This window comes from Sapajus apella, unplaced genomic scaffold (assembly GCF_009761245.1).
Source record: "Sapajus apella isolate SASKATOON/1434 unplaced genomic scaffold, GSC_monkey_1.0 scaffold138, whole genome shotgun sequence".
NCBI lineage: Eukaryota > Metazoa > Chordata > Mammalia > Primates > Cebidae > Sapajus > Sapajus apella.
This window is the reverse complement of record NW_022437078.1, coordinates 2,851,675-2,872,562: the sequence shown is the minus strand read 5'-3', so window position 1 is coordinate 2,872,562 and position 20,888 is coordinate 2,851,675. Positions and strand designations below refer to the sequence as shown.

Genomic DNA, 20,888 nt, shown 5'->3' with positions numbered 1-20,888 from the left:
TTTTTGCCCCAATTGTTTTTAAATGCAAAGCTTGACTTCATCTTCTAATAGATTAAAGCTGATTATGTGCTCTTATAATTTCTACCCTTGATTTAATATTATATGAAATTTTGCTGTTCCAAATGCTTACTTCCTATTAAAATATAATATAATTTGGAAGATTATATTTTCACATTTTATGTGCCCATTTTAGATTCTAGTGAGAGTTAACTGGAAAAAATCTCACAAGTGTTTTTTAAATTTATGTTTAATTACTTGTGCCAGAGAGTCTTAAAGGCTCGTCCATTAATGGGTCAGAAGGGTCTTTCTTGGGGGCTGTATATTGAGCCTCAGCTGCAAGAGTTTGGTATCATTGAGAGTAATTAACATTTGACGGTCACAAATTAAAATTACCCTATCATTGGCCTTAACTGGAGATGCTAATTCATATACAATGCTCACAAGTTTTTCTAAAATGCATTTTGTTTATTCCTTTATGCTCTAATCCCTATTCCCCTCCCCTCTAATCTGGTTCTTTTCTTAGGGTAAAGTGAGCCACAGAATCTTACATCTCTTTTAAAGGGATAAAGATCAAAGAAATCTCAAAGTTGCGGATTTATACCTATTTGCTACTTTTTAAACCTTCCTTCCTTGGAAGACAAGGCATAGAGCTTTTTTTATTTTAGCTTCCTGGTATTTTATCTGCTAATTTTGTTTCAACAATGATGTCAATTAGTTTGACATGTCAATAACAGCCTTTCTTTTCCTCATTAGAGTTTATCTTTTTGGCTAAGATTCAGTTGTTTTTCTCACTAAGTCTCTTAAATAGGGATTTCATTATCTTTGATTTAGATATTTTTTTGTTGTTGTTAGTAAATTTTCCCAAAAGAGAAGCCAGGTAATAAAATTACTGCATCTTTGGAAATAAATTGCCCTCTGCCTGGGAATAACATTTTTGTTATATCCTTTTATCTTGGGAGTTCTGTAATGTTTCTTCAGTGATATTTGGAGTCAGGACATAAATTAATAAGATGTAGCCTTTGATGAAAATCCAATTGGGACAGACATTGTTTCACTCATATGTTAGATATGTAAAATTTGTTTTAGATTTTCTAGATGAGAAAATTACCTATCTACTTTATTATGTAATTGTGAAGATCAACTTTTATATATATATATGATTCTATATAAACTTAAAAAATGTATATAAGCATTTTCAGGGCCCCAGATAGGTAAATTGGTAAATCATAGTACAATGTAGGGTTATACAAAAAATTAGAACGAATGAGAGAATAAAGGAAGAATAACAAGGGCCGTGGAGAGAAGACAATATGTGGATGAGATTATGAAGGATGATATCCTGGGGTGGGTGGTGCTAGATAGATACACATTCTAGGCAGATTCTAGCATGTCCACTGACTTGTCACTGTGGAAGGTCAGGAGAGATGAGATGCTCAAAATGAATAATTGTGGGGAGTGGATCCAAGTGTTTCTAACACGTTGCCTTTTTTCACAGATTGTCTCATCCATGGCCCCATCTAGGGGAGGAGGAGGGATGAGCACCTGACTCAAAGATGGCTTATTTGTAGGCTAACCAGGAGTGCTAAAGCAGCCTGGTTGAAAAGGCTTTACCTAACAGGAACCAATCTGGCTTTCTTCTTCAAAAGCAGAGAAGGGAGTGGTGAAGAGGAAAGTGGTAAACTATGGCCAGAGGAGCCTATGTAGGTCATTAGAAAAGAAATTGAGGATGGCTGTTCCCTTGACATGCTCCACATCCTGGGGACTCACAAATTCCAGGCCATGTATTACCTTACAGTAAGCTCTCTTTTCATAAGGCAACCTGTGTGAATCTCTTCCCGAGATCCAAAATGGCTTACCCAACTGATCAAAAAGATATGGAAGAGATGTTAATGTGAAAATTTATTTCTGAGGTAGAGTCAATAGGAGTGACTGATTTATTATCTGTGAGAGAGGAATTCCCTAAAGAAGTGGACAAGGGTACTTTCCTTCTTACCAATCATTATTTTTATTAATATATTTTACAAGACTGCAGTCGAAATAATATTAAATACAAATTTTTTTATACAGAAAGTGTAATAAAGTTAAAATAGTTCCTTGTAATTCATAGCATTATTGCAATGCTTACAAAATTTTTGCATAGAGTGTGCAAGGATTGATGTTATTCAAAACAAAATTAAAATGCTCTTCTTACATCACATCCAAACCCAGAGAAAAACCAAACCAAACCAAAAATAACCCAAAGGCTCAACTCAATTGCTTTATGGGAATGGGGTTTCTTTTTCAAAATCTCCAAGCAAATGGGACTATTATGACCTCACCATTAATGTCTGTTAAGAACATCAGAATCTGGCTTCTTCAGAAGTGTATCTAACTAGCATAATGGTGGATGGCCTCTGCCTTTTCCTTCTAAAACACAACCTCCTTAAAGAAGTATGTTTCAGCTTCTTCATAATCTCAAAAAGGGAGAAACCTGACAGGGAGAGGTGGTTGATACGTGAAGAACTTTGTTCCCCTCCTCATGGAAACAATAGATTAAAAACTAAGTCAGTTTGGTGTTCACTAAATTTAGATGAGCCAACACTTCCCTTTACTTTTCTAGAATCTTCCCTCTCTTCCAGAGAGCCAGATTTCTGGCTCTGGTGAGGTTAGTCCTATGAGACCCTTTAATGATTATTTATTCTTGGCTTGCCATTTGGATGCTACACCATTAAAAAGAAATCCTTGACTGACTTACTGTAGAGTCTTTTTCATTCTTGGCTCATCTCTTTACTAAGGTCTTGTGGGGGGTGTTGAACCAGTCAAGGACCGGCACTGAGGCTGAGTCTTTTGGGTCTGGTGAGGAGCTCTATCCACATTCCTCCCAGAGGACCAGGTACTTGTTGTGGAAAAAGCACACAGGAGCGGGATGGACCCCAACTTCTTTGCTGCTGTAGCCCCCTAAGCTCTGGGTGAAGGCAGGTTGACAGCAGGGCTTTAAACAAGGGCATTCTGATTTCTAATCTGTTTGGATGACCCCTGGATGAGTTAATTCTTCAAAACGACTTTGTCTTTTAACTCTTATGGATCAAAGCCTGATCTCTTTGCTTAGAAGATGAAAGCGTTCCAAAAGAAACCAGGCTGTAAGGAACTTCAGATGCACTCATTTCTCCTTTCCCAGTTGAAACACCACTAACCTCATTGCCGAATGTAGGAGGCCAGGGTCAGGGTTAAAGGGTGCCACTTTAAAAATAAGAATTGGCAAACAAGTCTCATTTCCTGCTCAGATGAATTGGTAGTGATGGCCTGAGTGCTCTGGTGAGGAGAATTCTCCACCTGGGGAAGGGTATGGCCCATTAACGATGGCTGCCAAGGTGTGGGGCTGAAGCCATTACAGAACCAGAGTGGTCAGCTCAGCTCTGACATTGTATGCCTACATGCAGTCAGTGAATCCCTGGTAGTTCTTTGTTATAGGGAAACAGAGACAATGATAAAAACGAGCTTCCTTCTCTTTGATCCCTCCCTTCAGTTTTGCCACAAGTAAAGGTAGAGAAGAATACTGACCAAATAGTGTAAATCATCTAAAGTAAGATGTTTGCCTTTTGAAGGGAAGTGTAAAGGAAAGAGATGTATGTGTACAGAAATGCTGACTTGCTTAGCCACACACCCACAGATCACTGAGTATTACAATTTTCTCCTAAATGTGAGGCTAACCACCCAGGTATTTTCCAATCTATTTTTTTTTAAAGCTTGACTTAAGAAGCACACACAGAGCAAATTAATTTTTTGGTGTTCTGGATTCTATTATTCAGGCAGGTTTTCTATATTTTCACCTCGGGTATCTGTACTTTAGTATGGATGCTGTCACTGGGAGAGACTACAGAAAGCAGGGAAATAGAAGTTCTATAGCCTCATCCACCCAAGAAGATCTAGTTTAAAACCTAACTTAAAACAACTTAAAAAATAGTTCAACATGTGATGACTTTATAGCAGAGTGGTCAGGAGTTAAAACTCCATTCCAGCTCTGCCATTTTCTAGCTAGTGCCTTTGGGCAAGTTTCTTAGGTGCTCTAAGCCTCAGTTTCCACATCCATATGTTGGAACAGTATTAGAACCCAACTCAAAGGATTGTTTGGAAGATGAAATAAAAGAATGCATGTAAAATGTTTAGCATAGTGCCTAACAATAGCTCAATGAATATTAATAAATATTCTTAACATTGAAGAATAGAATTCTGCCCATGTCTTAGGGTAGGCTTTAGCTCCAGGAAAATCTCTTTGATGTTTTACAAGATTTTGTGGGATGGTTCTTTTTGGGGAGAAGTTTCATAGATTTGCTCAGATTGTCAAAAGAATCTAGGGCCCCCCAAAATGTTAGAAACGCATGAATTAGATGAATCTGGGAACTAGAGAAATACTGTCTTCCTTGTTTATAAATGTCTTCTTCCTGCCCTCACACAATCCTTTTGCTACTGTGTTCCCATGGAACCTAATAGACCAGTTTGGAATTTCTCATTTTATGAAATTCTGAGCTACCTCTGATTTCACCAAAAATCCCCAAATGTAGAAGTAGGCTGTGAAGACATTGGAAGGTGAGGGACTGTTAGACAACTCTAGGCATGTGGAATAGATTTTAGATTAAGCAGATGTTTTCTTTTGTCTTCTCTCAAAGAAGCTGGTCTCATAATTGTGTTATTAAGCTGACCTTAGCTAATGTTCAGTGATGAAGCCAAATTAACTCACTCACTAGTGAGGCTGTCCACATGCCTAATGAGGCATTTGGAACCCCACTCTGCCTTCCTATTGCAATAGGTGGATTCAGACCCTAAACATGCTTCTTGCTTACAGTGACTTTTTCTTTGTTCTATTTCACTTGCAAATCTCAAAATGGGTGCTGATATTTATTACTGCTTGCTGGGCTAAAGTTGAGGAGCAGCAGTGAGCACTGCTGTTGGAAGGTTTGAGACTGTTTATTGATGGATTTGATAGCATCATTAATACTGTATTATGACATCACACTTACTATTGCATCAAGGGCCCGTGACATTCTTCTCTCTCAAATGAGGATGCTAATTTCCTACTATTCTGTCAGTATCTACAAAAGAAAGGCAGGGGGAGAACCAAAGAAAATAGCATATGTGAGCATGGGTTGCCCCAAAAGTTTACATGTGTGCTCTAACGATACTCAAAAAGAAAACCTCCCACAAGGCATTATTTTCCCTTTGCCATTCAGACCTGCCTTGAGAAATTTCAAGGACTCCATTATGAAGAAAGCTTTTAAGAACCATAGAAATCTCATTGCTTTTGAAAACGCAAACGCATGTGGTGTGCTGTGCTGGCTGAAGCAGCAGGCTTCAGATTGCTTTATCTCTTATCAGTGGCTTGGCTTTGTGCATGAGAAATTCAGAGGCAACTGTATAATTTTAAATTCCGATTACCACAAAGAAAGAGATGCATCTGACATCCCAATGCTGTAGCTTTGACTATTTTAATGGAAATATGTTGGAACTAGAGAAACCTTCCACCAAGGAGACAGCGATGAAAGACCACAAGAGAGACATTTTATGTTTGAGATAAAAGACCTGTTTTCGAAGGTTGTTTCTTTTATTATAACTTTTTCCTGATCTGCTACTAGGGCACCATGCAAATGTATCATTCCAGGAGTTGTTTCCTTATCCTTTTTGTGCCTAAGATTTCTTTGGACAGGGGGAAGAGGGAGAACTGGTCTTGTTTAATGAAATTTTTGACCTTTAATAGAGCCTTGAAACATTGGTATGGATCTGTTTACCTCTTTGGTCCAAACCTCATGCTACTTTTGGCCTAAAATAAACAAAGAAAGATCCTCTGATTTAGATGCTGCTAAGGGCAGTGTTGCCAATTTAATTTTATTTCAGCTGTTTCCAAATAAATAGCCGAGGGATTCCCTTAAGTGGCTTTGATTAGGGTCTGGTAAATGGGGGTCATTTACATTAAAAAAAAATCCTTCCTCCTTATCATGAATACTCATACTTCCAAAGAGTCATCCATAGCTGATACTTTTTTGTTGTTGTTTTTTAAACTTCATATTGAATATGAAGTCCTGGATGAACAAAAGGGATGTTGACCGAAGGGACAAATGTCTGACAGGAAGCTGCCTGAACACACGGAAGCAGAGATGTCAACAATATTTCTTTTCAAAATATGTCTTTTGTTGTTGTTGTTGTTTGCATTCCTTCTGCACCACGGAACAAAGACCCAGCTTCTTAGAAATAAAACCAAACTGGTATCCATCTGGTTCCTCCCAGAATCATCTTGATGAAAAGAATTTTACTGTATTTTTCTGTTCCCATGTATTTTAAGATGATTTTTCCAATACTTCCAATTATTTATTGTTCCCACTAACCCTTCAAGCCTGGTGTGGCTCGAACAATAAGTAGAGTGGCAGTGTTGATAACTGAAGTGATGGAGGAGAAATAGACATGCTAAATCAAAAATATTCTCCAGAGGACCATGGAGTGGGCATCCCTCTGGACTATGGGAGGGTGAGGTGGAAAACTTTATATGAATATGGACAGCAGAATAGTCTCTACAAGAAAGAGATTCTCAGGGTAAACCATAGGGTCCCCTACTTCACTTCTCATTACACAGTGATGCTGGACTGCAGGACCTGGTATGTGTCTATCCATGAAGGGTCTTGGAAGATCATAACTTTCCTTTTCCACTAGGCTTCCCCTAATTCCATCCTCCCTGTTCCCAGGAATCTTCTGAGTCTCTGTTTCTCTGGCAGGTGAATCGCTTACTTCCACATGGCTTGGAAAGCAGGCTTTCCATATGTAGGGTAAGGAAGGACTTCCTTCCTGAAACACTTTGCCAAGTAACTACATTCCCAAGCCTACATAGAAAAACGTAAGCTTACTCCCTGCTGTTGGGAAATGTGCTTTCTTTCCTGCCCTCTCGAACGCATACCACAAAAACCTCTAGGTCAGGGGTCAGCAAACTTTGTAAAGGACTAAATAGTATTCTATGCTTTGTGGGCTACATAGTCTCTGACACAGCTACTTGACCCTGCTGCTGTGGTGTAAAATCAGAAAACATGTAAATGAATGTATGTGGCTATATGACAATAAAACTTTATTGACAGGAAAAGGTGGTGAGTCAGATTTGGTTTCTCAGTGGTAGTTTGCTGACCTCTGCTCTAGGGTCAAACCTCAAGCAAAATTTGGTCTACGGTTGCTGGATATGCTATGAAAACTATCCATAGAGAAAATGACCTAAAGGATGATCAAAGCCACTTCAAGTTTATAACATTTATACCTTGGATAACATAACAATTATAAAGCCATGTGTCAGGCTTTTACCTTGGTAGATGTCACCATAAGGGCTTTTGAAAGCCTCTGTGATACTTGAATAGTTTCCTAAGACTTCTATGAATTCTTGAGCAGATATCAAATAGAAGTAAATGTCGAACGTATTTGGAAATCAGTTTTTAATTTGTAAAAATCTTCTGAACAATATTAACATACTAGAACTTCTAGTATATTGAAGGTTCATTTGAACTCTTTGTTATGATACCGTCTGTTTAATATACCCAAAGGCGTGATTGTCTAGAAAATATCACATATAAAGATTAGAAAGAATCTCATTTTTTAAAAAGTCGGTGTTAGTAGATTTTAATGTAAAAGCTTTTCTTCCCACCCAAGAATTCAGGTAAAAATTTTTTCTCATGACCATGGACAAATATTCTAGTTTGAGGGTGTTGGGTAAAAAGATGTACATTGAGAAACTTGGAATGCATTTTACTACCAATTTCTGAAATCTGAACTGAAATACATAATTTAAGCCATACCAAATTTCCTGCTTATTACTTTGTATATTGTGGTCACTTAGCATAAATGAAAAATAGAATTTTATCATATCTGTTCCCAATAGGTACTTGATTTATACTGTTGATTGTTCTTATGTTTATTCTATGTGTGATCTCATTACCCTTAGGATAAAATTTTGCATGTGGAATCACACCAGTCTTTTTCATTGGCATAAAACTTCTGGTGCTAATCTCATTTTCATGTAGTGATTAGAACAAAATCTAAGGAAAATGTTCTGGGAACCTTTTGCTCTTTTGTCATCCAAAGATAATGAACTTGAGATGGCAAAATGCAAAGAGTGTCTACTTAAAATCACCTGTCTTAACCTGTCTAGCCACAAACGACTTCGTAGCTATTATTGTCTATCTGAATGGTATGGGGAAGTTGATCCTAATAGCCAAGGAGGGCCTTTCCTGGCTTGGAAAAACCCTGTATTGATACATACAGATTCTGGCAGCATGGCCCTGTGGGATATTAATTCTACTGATCCAGAGTAATCTGATGTCTTTTCTGGTTTTCCTTTTTAGACCCTAGTGCTGCAAACCAACCAATCACTGGGTCTCACCCTAAGAATGACCAGCCCAACTCCCTGGATGAAATACTGAGCGAGAGTGCTTGGAGTGAGTTTGGGGTCTGGATGCCAGCAACATCACTGGTTCATCACTGGCCAGGCCAGGACCCATCCCCCATCTCCCACGATCTACTTGTAAGTGACTGAGCAACACACAGCTTGCTTTTACATCCGTGTGTGTAAATCTCAGCCTGATGCTTGAGTGTCATCTCAAAAAAATATCAGATCTTTTATTTATCTCCTATACAAAACTCCCCTTGCTTGTAAAGTAAGAAAAATTAAAACCTCATTGAGGGAAAAGAAAAACAAACCCAAATGCCACCCAGGCCTACAAATACGATTTCATTTAGACTTGCAGGCCCACTGCTTTCCAGATGGCATCCAGGGCTGTCTAAGCCAGCGATGAGTTCATTCTGGGCTCCTGAGAGTCCTCATCTGCCAACCATTTGGTTTATCTATCAGCTTTTCCGATGTCCAGTCATAACTAAGTCACTATTCTCCAATCTCCCAAAATAAACTATAGGTAACAAGATAAATTAGATGTGCTTCTCCTTGCTGAGTGCATTGACTTAAGGCATAGGCACATTTCCTCCTCTTTGAACAGAGATGGTGTAATCCCCTGTCCCAGCACAAGAGCTGGCCAGGGTGACCCTGGAGCATGATAATGAAGGTGGGGTGATGAGAGGTAGCTGATGGCGGGAATTAGGGTGCTGCTTCCACATACAGGGGAGGAGGTACTGCTGGGCCCCCCAGGACACAGTGATTCTCATAAAGACACTTGACTCAGTTTATATGATCTTTCAGTGAGCAATTCTGGTGGCATGTAGTGCTTCTTAGAGAAAACACATTAGTGGATTTAGGAATATGAATATCCCAGGGCAAATATAAGATCAAAGTCAGAGAGTTTGTGCATGCCTTTAAAAATAAAGGACATGTTTTGACATTACCCACCAATCCCAAGAAACATGGTAAACATAATTAGATTCCTTATGCTACTCTTAATTAGACATGCAGGCTTCTCCTGGAGTAGGAGTTCTGCTCTTGGGGATTTTGATTAACCTGATCATTGTGTGTTGAAATATACTGGATAAAGTCAGAAGTGGGAACAGAACAGCTTTTAAGCCATTTTTCCTTTAAACAGAGACCTATCACCCATTTGTTCATTGCCTGTCAGGCCATTGAGTAGCTTCCAGCTGACTAAGGAGCAGCTGTTATCTTATTTTGTGCTGATTTACAGCTCCTAATTTGATTGTGGGAGAGTCTGGGAGTTTGAGGGAGCAAGACAGCAGAAGTTGGGTGAGTAGTTCAAAATGTGCTGAAATTCATCCTCCTCATTCATTCAACTACAAAAACCTCAATATGTTTGGCTGCCAAGGTAGGGCAGCCATTTTGGGTTCCTGTGGCTGACTTCTACAGCGTTGCCAGTCCCAACCTTGAAGAGGGGGAGGTTAGCTAGCTTTACTAAAGCTAAAACAGGAAACCAAATGCCTATTTTTGATACAGAGGTCTCAGAGCTTGAGTGTGACTTTGAGATTCCCGCCATCACTCCCTCGTAATGACACTAAAGGAGAAGATACGTTGCTGCTTGAACATCTAGAAGAAGATTCTGTCAGTGTTCAATATGCTGTGTGATTCTGAATAGTCTGGGGAATGTTGGGAGGGATGTGTATTTAGATTTTTGTCACACAGGTGGTGGGGATGGGATGGAAAATGACAGTGGCTATCACAGGGTCACCCATGGTTCCTTTTGTACTGAAACCTCATTTTATACAGAGGATATATATATTTATTTATATATATTTATATATATTTATATCCACCCACATACGCAAACACACTCAAGCACACACACACACACACACACACACACACACACACACACACGCATACACACACACACAAAAGGTCTTTGATAGGCTTTCTGTGTTCTAGTAAAAATAGCTGGCAGCCAGTGTCTAAAGCCAAAAAAAGGCCTTGATGCTGCTGTCAATGTCCACTATGGATAGTCTTTCAGAGGCAGACACTTGTGTTTATCTGACAAGTGGACCCAGCTCCTGCCTGAGACAGGAATAATCTCCCATTGGCGCAGACGCAGATCTCGAAGACCTTCTGCCTCGTTCCTGTAGGCGTGTAGGATCCGTGAGGCAGTCTAGGTAGTTTGATTTTCGCAGCATCTAACTTAATCTAAAGAGAGAATAGGAAGGAAAGGATCAGTCAGAGGCTGTCGTTTCTTCTCTTGACATTCAGAAACAGCAAATGAATGTTCAATTCAACTTAAATCTAATGAGCACGGGTTATGTGTTGATTGTTTTTGGTACTGAGGATTTGGACATCAACAAGACAAAGTCTCTATCTTCACAGAAGCTTAAATTCTAGCAAGATACTGCTGCATTGGTTTATGTTAGCATTTTGTGAAATAATGTCATACAGAATGTGAATGGAGTCCTACAGTTGAATAACCACGAAAATGCGGCATTTAACAATTTTCTTTACTATGGACTTCTGAGATCCTACTACGACTGTGTGCAAGGTGAGTGTTCAAGAAGAGAATAGAGTAGGTAACATTTTCTAACTTTTAAATGCTAGTGAGCCTTTCTGCTTTTTTTCTTTTTCTAACAATTTATGGGGCTGATAGTCTATAGAATATACTTTGAGAAGAACATGCCTATAAAAATAAGCAGTGGTAGAAGATGCCATTAGATTTATGATTATAACTGATTCCTCCAGAGTTCAAATTCTGATAGCTATAAACTGCATATGTGAGGTAGTCACTATTTTTATATGTGTGGTTTGCAGTTTGTGGTTGCTTGAAGAGGCAGTTTTGATAATGGAATGTTCTGTCTCTTCTAAAACAAAATAGCAAATGCCATACCAATCAAAAGGGGGACTTTTATGTCCATAGAGTGGATGTACAGAAGCAGGTAGAGACTGATAACCACTCTCATTGAATAGTCAGGTGGAACAGCATTTTTCTTACCAAAAAAAAAAAAAAAAAAAAACACCCAGAGTTTTTACTCTTATTATTATGATTAGGTAGCAGAGTTCACTTTGGAACACTTTGAAGGCATTTTTAAAAGTTTACAGACAAATCATATTTTGGGGGTGGGTGGCAATTAGGTTGTCTTGCTTGCAAAAACACAAGCAACATTTCTGTTCACCCAACTGTGACTGTGTTAGCCTAGGAGAATAAATACTGCACTGTTTCATTCCCTTGTTGCCTAGTTTTATCCTATTAAGTTTTGGCTTGTTCTGATTGGGACAGCTGTTCAATCTGCCTCCTCATTTCCAATGAAAACAGAAACATGTGACACAAAGTAACAACAAGTAAATTAAGTTCATCTTTAGCCAGATGTGTATAATATATACAGCTTAATTATGTTGACTATCAAAATCTTATTTTAAGGTGACAAGAGAGAATTTGAAAATGGCATTCATTTTTATGGTCATGTAATTCTGTACTTGGAATACATGCCATTATCTCTGCATTTTACAAATAAATCATCACTTTGATGGATTGTGGGTTTGGCTTGTAATCATGCTGTTCAGTTGATCATTTCAGAAATAAAACCTGCTTGGCTCCTTTTGTTGATCCAACTCTGAGGCCAACCAGTTATGGGAAGGGTTGGCCTGTTGGAGGGATGGGTTGGCCTACGGAGCTGTAGCTCTTTGAATGTCTGTCCTTCTCACCCCTCACCTCTCCGTCTTTGGATTCCAGTCTCAGCTCTGTCCTGCAGGTGGCTTCCATATTGCCAGCTTCTGCATTGATTTCTACTCCTTTTGGGGCCTCCATCACTAGAGACCGGGTTGGGGACTCCAACCTGAAAAACACACACGACCAACAATAAAGATCTCTTTTTCTTTTTAATAAATACAAAAGGAAGTTTATGCTCCAGGACATTGACAGAGCATTTCAATATGTGATCAGAGAATTTTTTAAAGTTTTGCTTTACACACCTGGTCAAGTTTATGACAGGGAACAAAATAGGTCTAGACTTCATCTTCATTGCATTTTACAAAGGCTGTAAGGAAGGTGTTCTAGGATCCTGGTTTCAATTTATCTTATATCCAGTTGTTGTTTTATTGGTATAATTAATCAAACTCTCATATAAGCTTTTTTTTCCCTTCTTTTTTTGTAAGAGTAAGGCAATCCTGGATCTAAACTGAGCTTCCTGGAATTGGTAGGTATCCCTTCTAGCTTTTCTATCTTCCACAGAGGCAGAATCAGATAGGGGTTAAGAAAATGGGTCTAGGAGTCCCATGTGCTTGGAGTGAAGCCATGGGGTGGACACTAAATGACTGTGGGCAGTCTTTTTTGCTTGACCTCGTCTTTCCTTTCTAAAATTTCTTAAGGCCCCAGTTCCTCCTCTATAAAGTACTTCAAAAGTGCCTGACACAATAGAAATGCAAATATATGTTATATAATACTATTACTGCTGCTACTATTGTTATAATACCAGCAAATCATAATGAAGCCCTCAGGCCTTAACCTTCAGTGCAGCTGTCATTTCTGCATTGCAGACAGGGTCAGTGGTTGCCAGGGACTGGGGAGGGGAGGTGGTCTGATTGTAAAGGGACAGCATAAGAAAAACATGTTTTGAGTGATGGAACTTGATGGCAAGGGTGGTGACAGGTCTCTGTGTATTTGTGAAAACTTTCAGATGAGTGAATTTTATGGTATGTAAGATAAAAAATAAATCGAGAGGAGAATCAGCCACATTCTATGCTAATTACGATGGCAAAACAGGATAATACTCCTCAGGAAGCTTTTTGCCTAATTCATATAATGAGAAAAACATTAAAACTCAACCATCCCCTAACTATTCTAGATTTTATTTTCATTTTTCTTAGAAACAGGGTCTCACCCTGTTGCTCAGGCTGCTACAGCTCACTGCTGTTTCAAATTCCTGTGCTTAAGTGATCCTCTCATCTCAGCCTCCTGAATAGCTGGGCATGTGCCACCATGTGCCATTAATTTTTAATTTTTTTGTAAAGATGGGGTTTTGCTGTGTTGCCCAGGCTGGTCTCAGGTTCCTCGGCTCAAGTGATCTTCCCTCCTTGGCCACTTTAAGCGCTGGGATTACAAGCATGAACCATCATACCCAATTGATTTTAATGCTATTACCAGATAGGAATGTATGAAGATCCTCCTCTGTTACAAAGAAAGTATCCTAACTTAGGAACAGAGACCTCAACAATGGTTCTCAAAACACTAGGATCCAGACCCATTCCCCGAGTTTAATTTCTGTGCTTCTGACTGTTAAAAAGAAACATCATTCTCCTTGCCCACTGCTGACTCTCTGTTCTGTTTTGTCATTGCCTCTGGGTAGGGTAAAGCCTCTTGGGCCTCAGTAAGCAGCAAACAAAGCAAGCTGACCAGTGAGACCCACCATGGAGCAACCCCCAGCCACATTATACAAACACCAAGAGAGAGCTCATCCACATTTCTGGGGTCAAGGTTCTTGAGGACTGCTTCCAGACAGCAGCCTTCTCCCTTGAGTTTTTTTGCTCTACAATGACTCAACTAAAAGTCATCATGAGCAGCAACAGTCCTGGAGTATTTAGGAAAGGATTAGCCTGAGTTTCTTTGTAAAGAATTCTTTCTTCTGTGGTCTCGCTCCTTTGTGTGTGGCAAAAATCCTCCACTCCCCACCTCCACTCCTCTGAAGACCTTCACCAGGTTGTGCTGGACCAGGTGCAGTTCTGCCCGTTATTGTGGTTCACCTCATTGCACTTTGATAATGTCAGTGCAACAGGGAGGGGGGATCTTATTAGCAGGAGAAGATGGGCAACAGAAAGTGATGTCTGTGCGGTACGGCCTGGTCTAGAACCTTAATCCAACTCCGTGGAGCTGCCCTGTGCTCTTGACTCCCTCTCACTTTTGAGTTATGAAGATGGGTTTTGCCACTCTCTAATTTTTGTCTCCTATACAGCCTAGCTGATGTACACAGTTTATCCTAGGTTTTCTAAAAACTCGTTCCATTTCCGCTAATGCTGATACCTTTCTCCTTGTAGCATGGGTTTGCACTCTTAAAATACTATCTGCACACCCCTTATCAGTGACACTGCCATCATCTCCTTCTCCAGGTGAGAGTCCTCCTGTCATCATTTCTCTTTCTTCCTTTTTCCCTCCCTCCCTTATTTCATTAGTGAACTTAGCTTTTAAGTCAGAACTTCTCCATTCTCAGAATCAAGCCAGGGACTGGCCACTAAATGATCATGGGCAAATTTTTCTTCCTTTCCCTCCTCTTTTGTTCCAAAAATTTCTTAGAATGATTCTCAAATGTGAGCATCAGAATCACTGGGAGGGCTTACGGAAGAGTCACCTCTAACCTGGACGATTGTAACTGTTCTCCCAAGCTTTGTCTCTAATTTTTCCTTTTTCCCAATGAACTTCTCACAAAAAAATATCTTCCTGAAGTAAGTTTTGAATATATTACTTATCAAAACTTGTAGGATATGTTCTACAAGTTCCTTAGAAGAGATCTGAACTCCATTTGGAATTTGTTCTGATCTGTTTTGCCAGTCTTATTTCTTGCCATAAACATCAGTTATATTTTATTGAGAGTTTACTAGGTGGTGACACTGCTAAGGGGTTTACATGTGTTATCTCATTTAATCCTCACCAAAATCTATCAATCTGGTGTTTCTGTAGTGCTGATTATACAAACAAGGAATCAAAGGTACAGTGACTTGCTCATGGCTATACTTCTAGTAAAATGGCAGAATCAAGATTTGAAATTAGTTTAGTGGACTCTAGAGCCAATATTTGTTTACTATACCATATTAGTTCCAGAAAAACTGTATTTCTTTCCTTGTGTTGTATCTTCACCCCTATTTTCTGTAATTCTTTTTTCAAGAAATTCTTATATTTATAAAACCAATCTATATAAACAATAATGAGATAATAGTACTGTATATGGCTAAGTGATGCATACTTCATGTTATTCAGTATTTCTCATAACTTATTTAAACAGTCTACATCAGCAATATCAAATTTAGGATATGTGGAACGTGTTCACACTTGGCACATAGAGTTCAAAGTGAATGATTCAGTATAAACACAATAGTTTGGGGAAAAAGAAAGCTTGAAACAGAAAAAAGTATGGAGCTTACAGAACTTGATCAGATGCAGGACTGACTGGCATTTCAGACAGGTATTAGAATTCCCTTTATACCTGCCTACTCCCTAGGCCTCTGAGATTAGCAGGAGGGACCCAGGCCAGAGAGACAGACTCAGAAATGACTCCTGCCTTTCCCCTCATCTCAGCCATGGAGGAACCAGGGTGCTGAGACAGAGGATGCTACTCTGAAAGTGTTGTATTGTGAAAGGCTGCAACACAACAGAGATGATGGTTTCCTGGAAGCAGAGACAAAAAAGGTAACAGGCTTTCTATTGTATAGTCCAGCTTGATGTCCTTTGATGTTCAGGCAGACCTAACAGACTTTGTTCACATTCTAATCTTTCCACCGAGATGAAGCTCCTTGATATGGTTTGGCTGTGTCCCCACCCAAATGTCAGCTTATATTGTAGTTCCCATAATTCCCAAGTGTCATGGGAGAGGCTTGGTGGGAGGTAATTGAATCAGGGGATGGTTGCCCCCATGCTTTTCTCATGATAGTGAGTTCTCATGAGATCTGATGATTTTATAAGGGTCTTTCCCCCTTTGGTTGGTACTTCTCTTTCCTGCCACCTTGTGAAGAAGGTTCCTTGCTTCCCCTTAACCTTCTACCATGAATGTAAGTTTCCTGAGGCCTCCCTAGCCTTGGGGAACTGTGAGTCAGCTAAACATCTTTTCTTTATAAATTACCCAGCCTCGGGCAGTTCTTTATAGCAGTATGAAAATAGACTAATACACCCCTACAAAAGCCTTGTGAAAACTGCAGAGAGCATCACTTCTAAAGTGATGTCCGTCAACCTCTGCCTGTAGATCGATAATCACAACACAATTGTTTAGATGGCACGTAGTAAGGAAAAATGGAAGAAGGTTTTCTCCTGATGGGGTGGCAATTAAGGGTCCTGCTGGCTCTTGGAAAAGAACACTACTTCCATTAGGAGAAAATGCAAGGTTCCTCTCAGAGGAGAAAGAAGAGCCTCACTAAAGAGATGCAGAAAGGAGGAGTGGCCAGGAAGTATAGGGGCCAGAGCTGGGCTGGGCCAGGCTGTGTCATGTCTTCTAGAAGGATGGTTCTCAAATGTGAGCATCAGGATCACCTGGTGGGCTTGTGAAAACAGTGCTGGGTCCTCTCCACAGTGGCTGATTCAGTAAGTCTAGAGGGGTGCCTGAACATCCACATTTGTAACAAGTTCCCAGGTGATGCCGATGCTGCTTGTTTGGGAAGCCACACTTTCGGAAGCACTGCGCTAGTCCAAGGGTCATAAACTCAAGTGCCCCCCACAAAGACTAAATAGGTGATGACAATGACTAACCCGTAAGAAAGCTATAAGTAAAATGCCATTCCCAGAACAGTAAATTACGGTATGTGGCACTGGCCTAAATGTGAATGTGGTGGTAGAGATGCTGTCTACAGGGACAGCTGCTGTTCTATCTAACTTGGCCAGTGGTTGCCAAGGCTTCTGATTTTATTGCTTTCTAATTTAAAATGTTTTGATTTTTAATCTGAATTATTAAATTTTATGAATAGAGACAAAAGAATATGAAAGTATAAATACAGTATAAAGAATGACAATGGTGCCTGGGCACAGTGGCTCACACCTGTAATCCCAGTACTTTGGGAGGCCAAGGCGGGAGAATTACAAGGTAAGGAGTTCGAGACTAGCCTGACCAACGTGGTAAAAGCCTGTCTCTACTAAAATACAAAAAAATTTAGCATGGTGTGGTGGCAGGTGCCTGTAATCCCAGCTACTTGGGAAGCTAAGACAGGAGAATTTCATGAGCCCGGGAGGCAGAGGTTGCAGTGTGTCGAAGTTGTGCCACTGCATTCCAGCCTGGGAGACAGAGAAAGACCCATCTTGGCTGGGGGGCAGGGTTGGGGGCAGGGAACGAGAGAATGACATGCTTTTTGACATGGTTATAAAGAATGACAACAGTTTTGTATAATTACCATCTTTTTTAAGGAAAAACAAATTTTGTAGCAACCTGATCTCCTCTTCCTGATCCCTTCTATTTTCTTCCTTCCGGGGAGTGACTACTATTAGGAATTTTGTGTTTGCTGTTTTCCTGCTTTTCTTTATAATATGACTAAATTTGCATCCATAAATAACATACTACTATTACATACTTTACACACAGAATAATTCCACATATATAATTCTTTAATGACTTTCCTTTTCCTCCCTCAGTATGGTGTTTCTGAGATTATTCTACATTTTAGCACTTAGCTGTAATTTATTCAATTTCCCTGTTGTTATTATATACCATGATTTATTTGTCCATTCCACTGTTGGACACTGGATTGGTTCCGGGTTTTGTTTTTACAAATGGTGTAACCATGAACATTCTTGCGTGTGGCTCCTGATGCCTGAATGCAAAAGTCTCTTTCAGACTCACGTGGGAGAGTGAACTTGCTACTCCTAAGGATCTGCATATCTGTAGTTTTATTAAGCTTTCCAAAGTGATTGCTCCAATTGACTTTTCCACTAGTAGTGTACAACATTCCAGCTGTTCCACTTTCCTGCTGACATTTGATACTGCTAAGTAGAAAATGAATGTGAAATGGGATGCCATTGTCTTTTGAAACTGCATTTCCCTAATTATTAATGGAGTTTAGCATCTTGTCATTTGTTTATAAGCCATTTGGGATTTTTTTCAGTGAAATGTTTTCATCTATTTTATTTCTATTTTTTGTCTAATTTTTAATTTTTGTGTGAATTGTGGAATACTTAATAGAATCTGAAAACTATTAAGCAGTTCTATGTATTATCAATTTCTTCTTTCCATTTGTGTTTTGTCTTTTACATTTAGCATCTGTGGATGAACAGAAGTTTTACGTTTTAATGCAGACAAATTTATGGTCTTTTGTAATAGGGATTGTGCTTTCTGTGTCTTACTTGAGCAATCCGTCCCTATACTGAGGTCATGAAGCTCTTCTATATTGTTTTCAAAGGTTTTATGTTTTCTTTTTTCTTTAAGTCTCTAATTTATCAGGCATTAATTTTTGTGTTTAGTCTGAGGTTGGGGTCAAAAGAGATGCAGATTATCTCAATATATGTTGAAAAAGCCAATATTTAGCTCCATCCTAAATAATATTTCCATACCTTTATGGCTCTCTTTTGGGGGTTTCTAGTCTATTTCATTATTCTTGGCAAAAAATTGTTTAATTGCATATTGTAGCTTACTTAGTTTGAAAATTCTTTATACTTCATAAGGCAAGTCCTCCTACCCTATTTAAGAATGTCTTAGTAATTCTTGGGTCTTGCATATAAATTTCGGAATGAACTTAAATTTCATAATAAAATCCTGTTGGAATTTGGATGGTATTCAAATTCAATCCATGAACACTATAGCTGTCTCTAATTACTGATGTTTTCTTTGATATATTTCAATAGTTTAACATTTTCCTCTAGGTGGGCTCAGTATATCCATTGCAGCTATTGAAAATGTTTTGTTTTTAAAAGTATTTCTCATTCTATTCCCTGGAATATAGATACCCAATTGACTTTTTTGGTATGTTGATCTTATAAGTCAACACCTAAAACTGTTTTTCATAATCTGTCTGTAGGTTATTTCAGGTTTTCATTGCAACTATAAATTATGTTAATTTGTCAAAGTTTTATATCTTTTCATTTCTGAGACAGAGTTTCACTCTTGTTGTCCAGGCTGGAGTGCAGTGTTGCGATCTCAGCTCACTGCAGCGTCAGCCTTCCCAGTAGCTGGGACTACAAGTGCCCACCACCACACCCAGCTAATTTTTATATTTTTAGTAGAGATGGGATTTCATCATGTTGGCCAGACTAATCTCGAACTCCTGACCTCAAGTGATCCACCAGCCTTGGCCTCCCAAATTGCTGGGATTACAGGCATGAGCCACTGTGCCCAGCTGTCATTTCTTATACTATTTCTTTTTCCTTTTATACTGTACTGTCTAGGACTATACAATATAGTACTGATTAGAAGTAAAGAAATGAAAACCTTGCTTCTTCCTCACCTTAAAGAGAAAACTTTCAACAATTTACCATTAACTATGTTTTTTGTTCTACGATTTTTCTCTCCTAATGCCTTTTAACAAAATAAGATGATTTTCTTCTACTCTTATTTTGCCAAGAATTTCTATCATTAATTAATGTGAAGTTTATCATATACTATTTAATCAGTACTATTTTATAATATATAATGGAATATCTATTAATATATATCTCCTTAAAATATTAATGTGGTGAATTATATTAATTTTCCAATAATTATTCACTCTGTGGTTTTGGCCTGAGCCCAACTTTGTCATTATGTATTATCTTTTCTATATATTTCTTGAAATATTTCATATTTTCTGGTAATTTGCATCTGTATTCATAAATGAGTATTCTATAATTTTTCTTTCTTATAATACCTCTGTCAGGTTCTATCATTCTTCTATAATCCAGAATTGTTTATGAAAGATTAGAATTATTTGTACCTTGTATGTTTAAACACACTGATAAACCCCTGGGCATGAAAAATACATGAATTTTCCACTAAAAAAAATAATTATCGCCTCATAAAGGGTTTGTGTTTTTTTTCCAGTTGGTTTTTGTAAGCTAGCTTTGGTTTTCCATTTCATATAAAGGTTTAAAGTTTGTTGAGAAAGTTTTTCAAAAATAATATCCTCATTTTTAAAATGCCCCCTGCTATTCTCCTTTGCACTGATAAAAATTTAAAAAAATTGAAAAAAATGCTCCCTGTAGCTGTCTTTTTTTTTGGTCCCACATAGCTGTATTCATGTCTTCCTTTTCCCTTGAATAGTACTGCCAGAGGTTTATTTTATTAGTCCTTTCAAGGAGCTAACTTTTGGGTTTGTCAATCTGATCTATTTTTGTTTATTTCTAGTTCATAAATTTATCTGTCTTGTCCCAGTTAATTCTCCAGTTGTTTTAAGTTTTAAAATGTGCCGTTTTGTTAACTTTTGCCTTTCCTGATTTTAATATATGCATTTAAGGTTACGGATTTTTCTTTGACAGCATCCCAAAGGAATATTTACAATATAGATATAAATATTTTCTAATTTTAGTAAGACTTCTCTTTTGGCCTATGAGTTTTACAGAAGGGTGTTCTTTAGTTTTGAAATATGTAAGATTTATTAGTATAGATCTCTAGATATTGCTAGTATTTAATTGATTTTGAACTTTTGAACATTGTTTTTGAACTGACAATCTTATAATAGAGAACATTTTCTGTATAACATCAATTCTTTAAAACGTGAGGCCGAGTATAGTGGTTCATGCCTATAATCCTAAGCACTTTGGGAGGCCAAGGCGGGCAGGTCATCTGAGGTCAGGAGTTCAAGACCAGACTGGCCAACATGGTGAAACCCCGTCTCTACTAAAAATACAAAAATTAGCTGAGCG

At 38.5% G+C, this 20,888-nt stretch overlaps 1 protein-coding gene across 6 annotated transcripts in view; it reads right to left on the bottom strand.

Annotated features, from left to right (window-relative positions):
* Nucleotides 1-2,276: 2,276 nt before the first annotated feature.
* SGCD (sarcoglycan delta) overlaps nt 2,277-20,888 on the bottom strand; it is a 649,492-nt gene continuing 630,880 nt past the window's right edge. For 5 of the 6 annotated variants that reach the window (XM_032263794.1, XM_032263791.1, XM_032263792.1 and 2 more), the window contains 2 exons: nt 12,084-12,207; nt 2,277-10,573 (listed from right to left, as the gene is read on the bottom strand). In XM_032263794.1, the coding sequence (XP_032119685.1) occupies nt 10,400-10,573; nt 12,084-12,207 (298 nt within the window). In that variant the 3' untranslated portion in view covers nt 2,277-10,399. The remainder of the gene's footprint in view (nt 10,574-12,083; nt 12,208-20,888) is intronic. The other variant, XM_032263793.1, reaches the window with a different exon arrangement.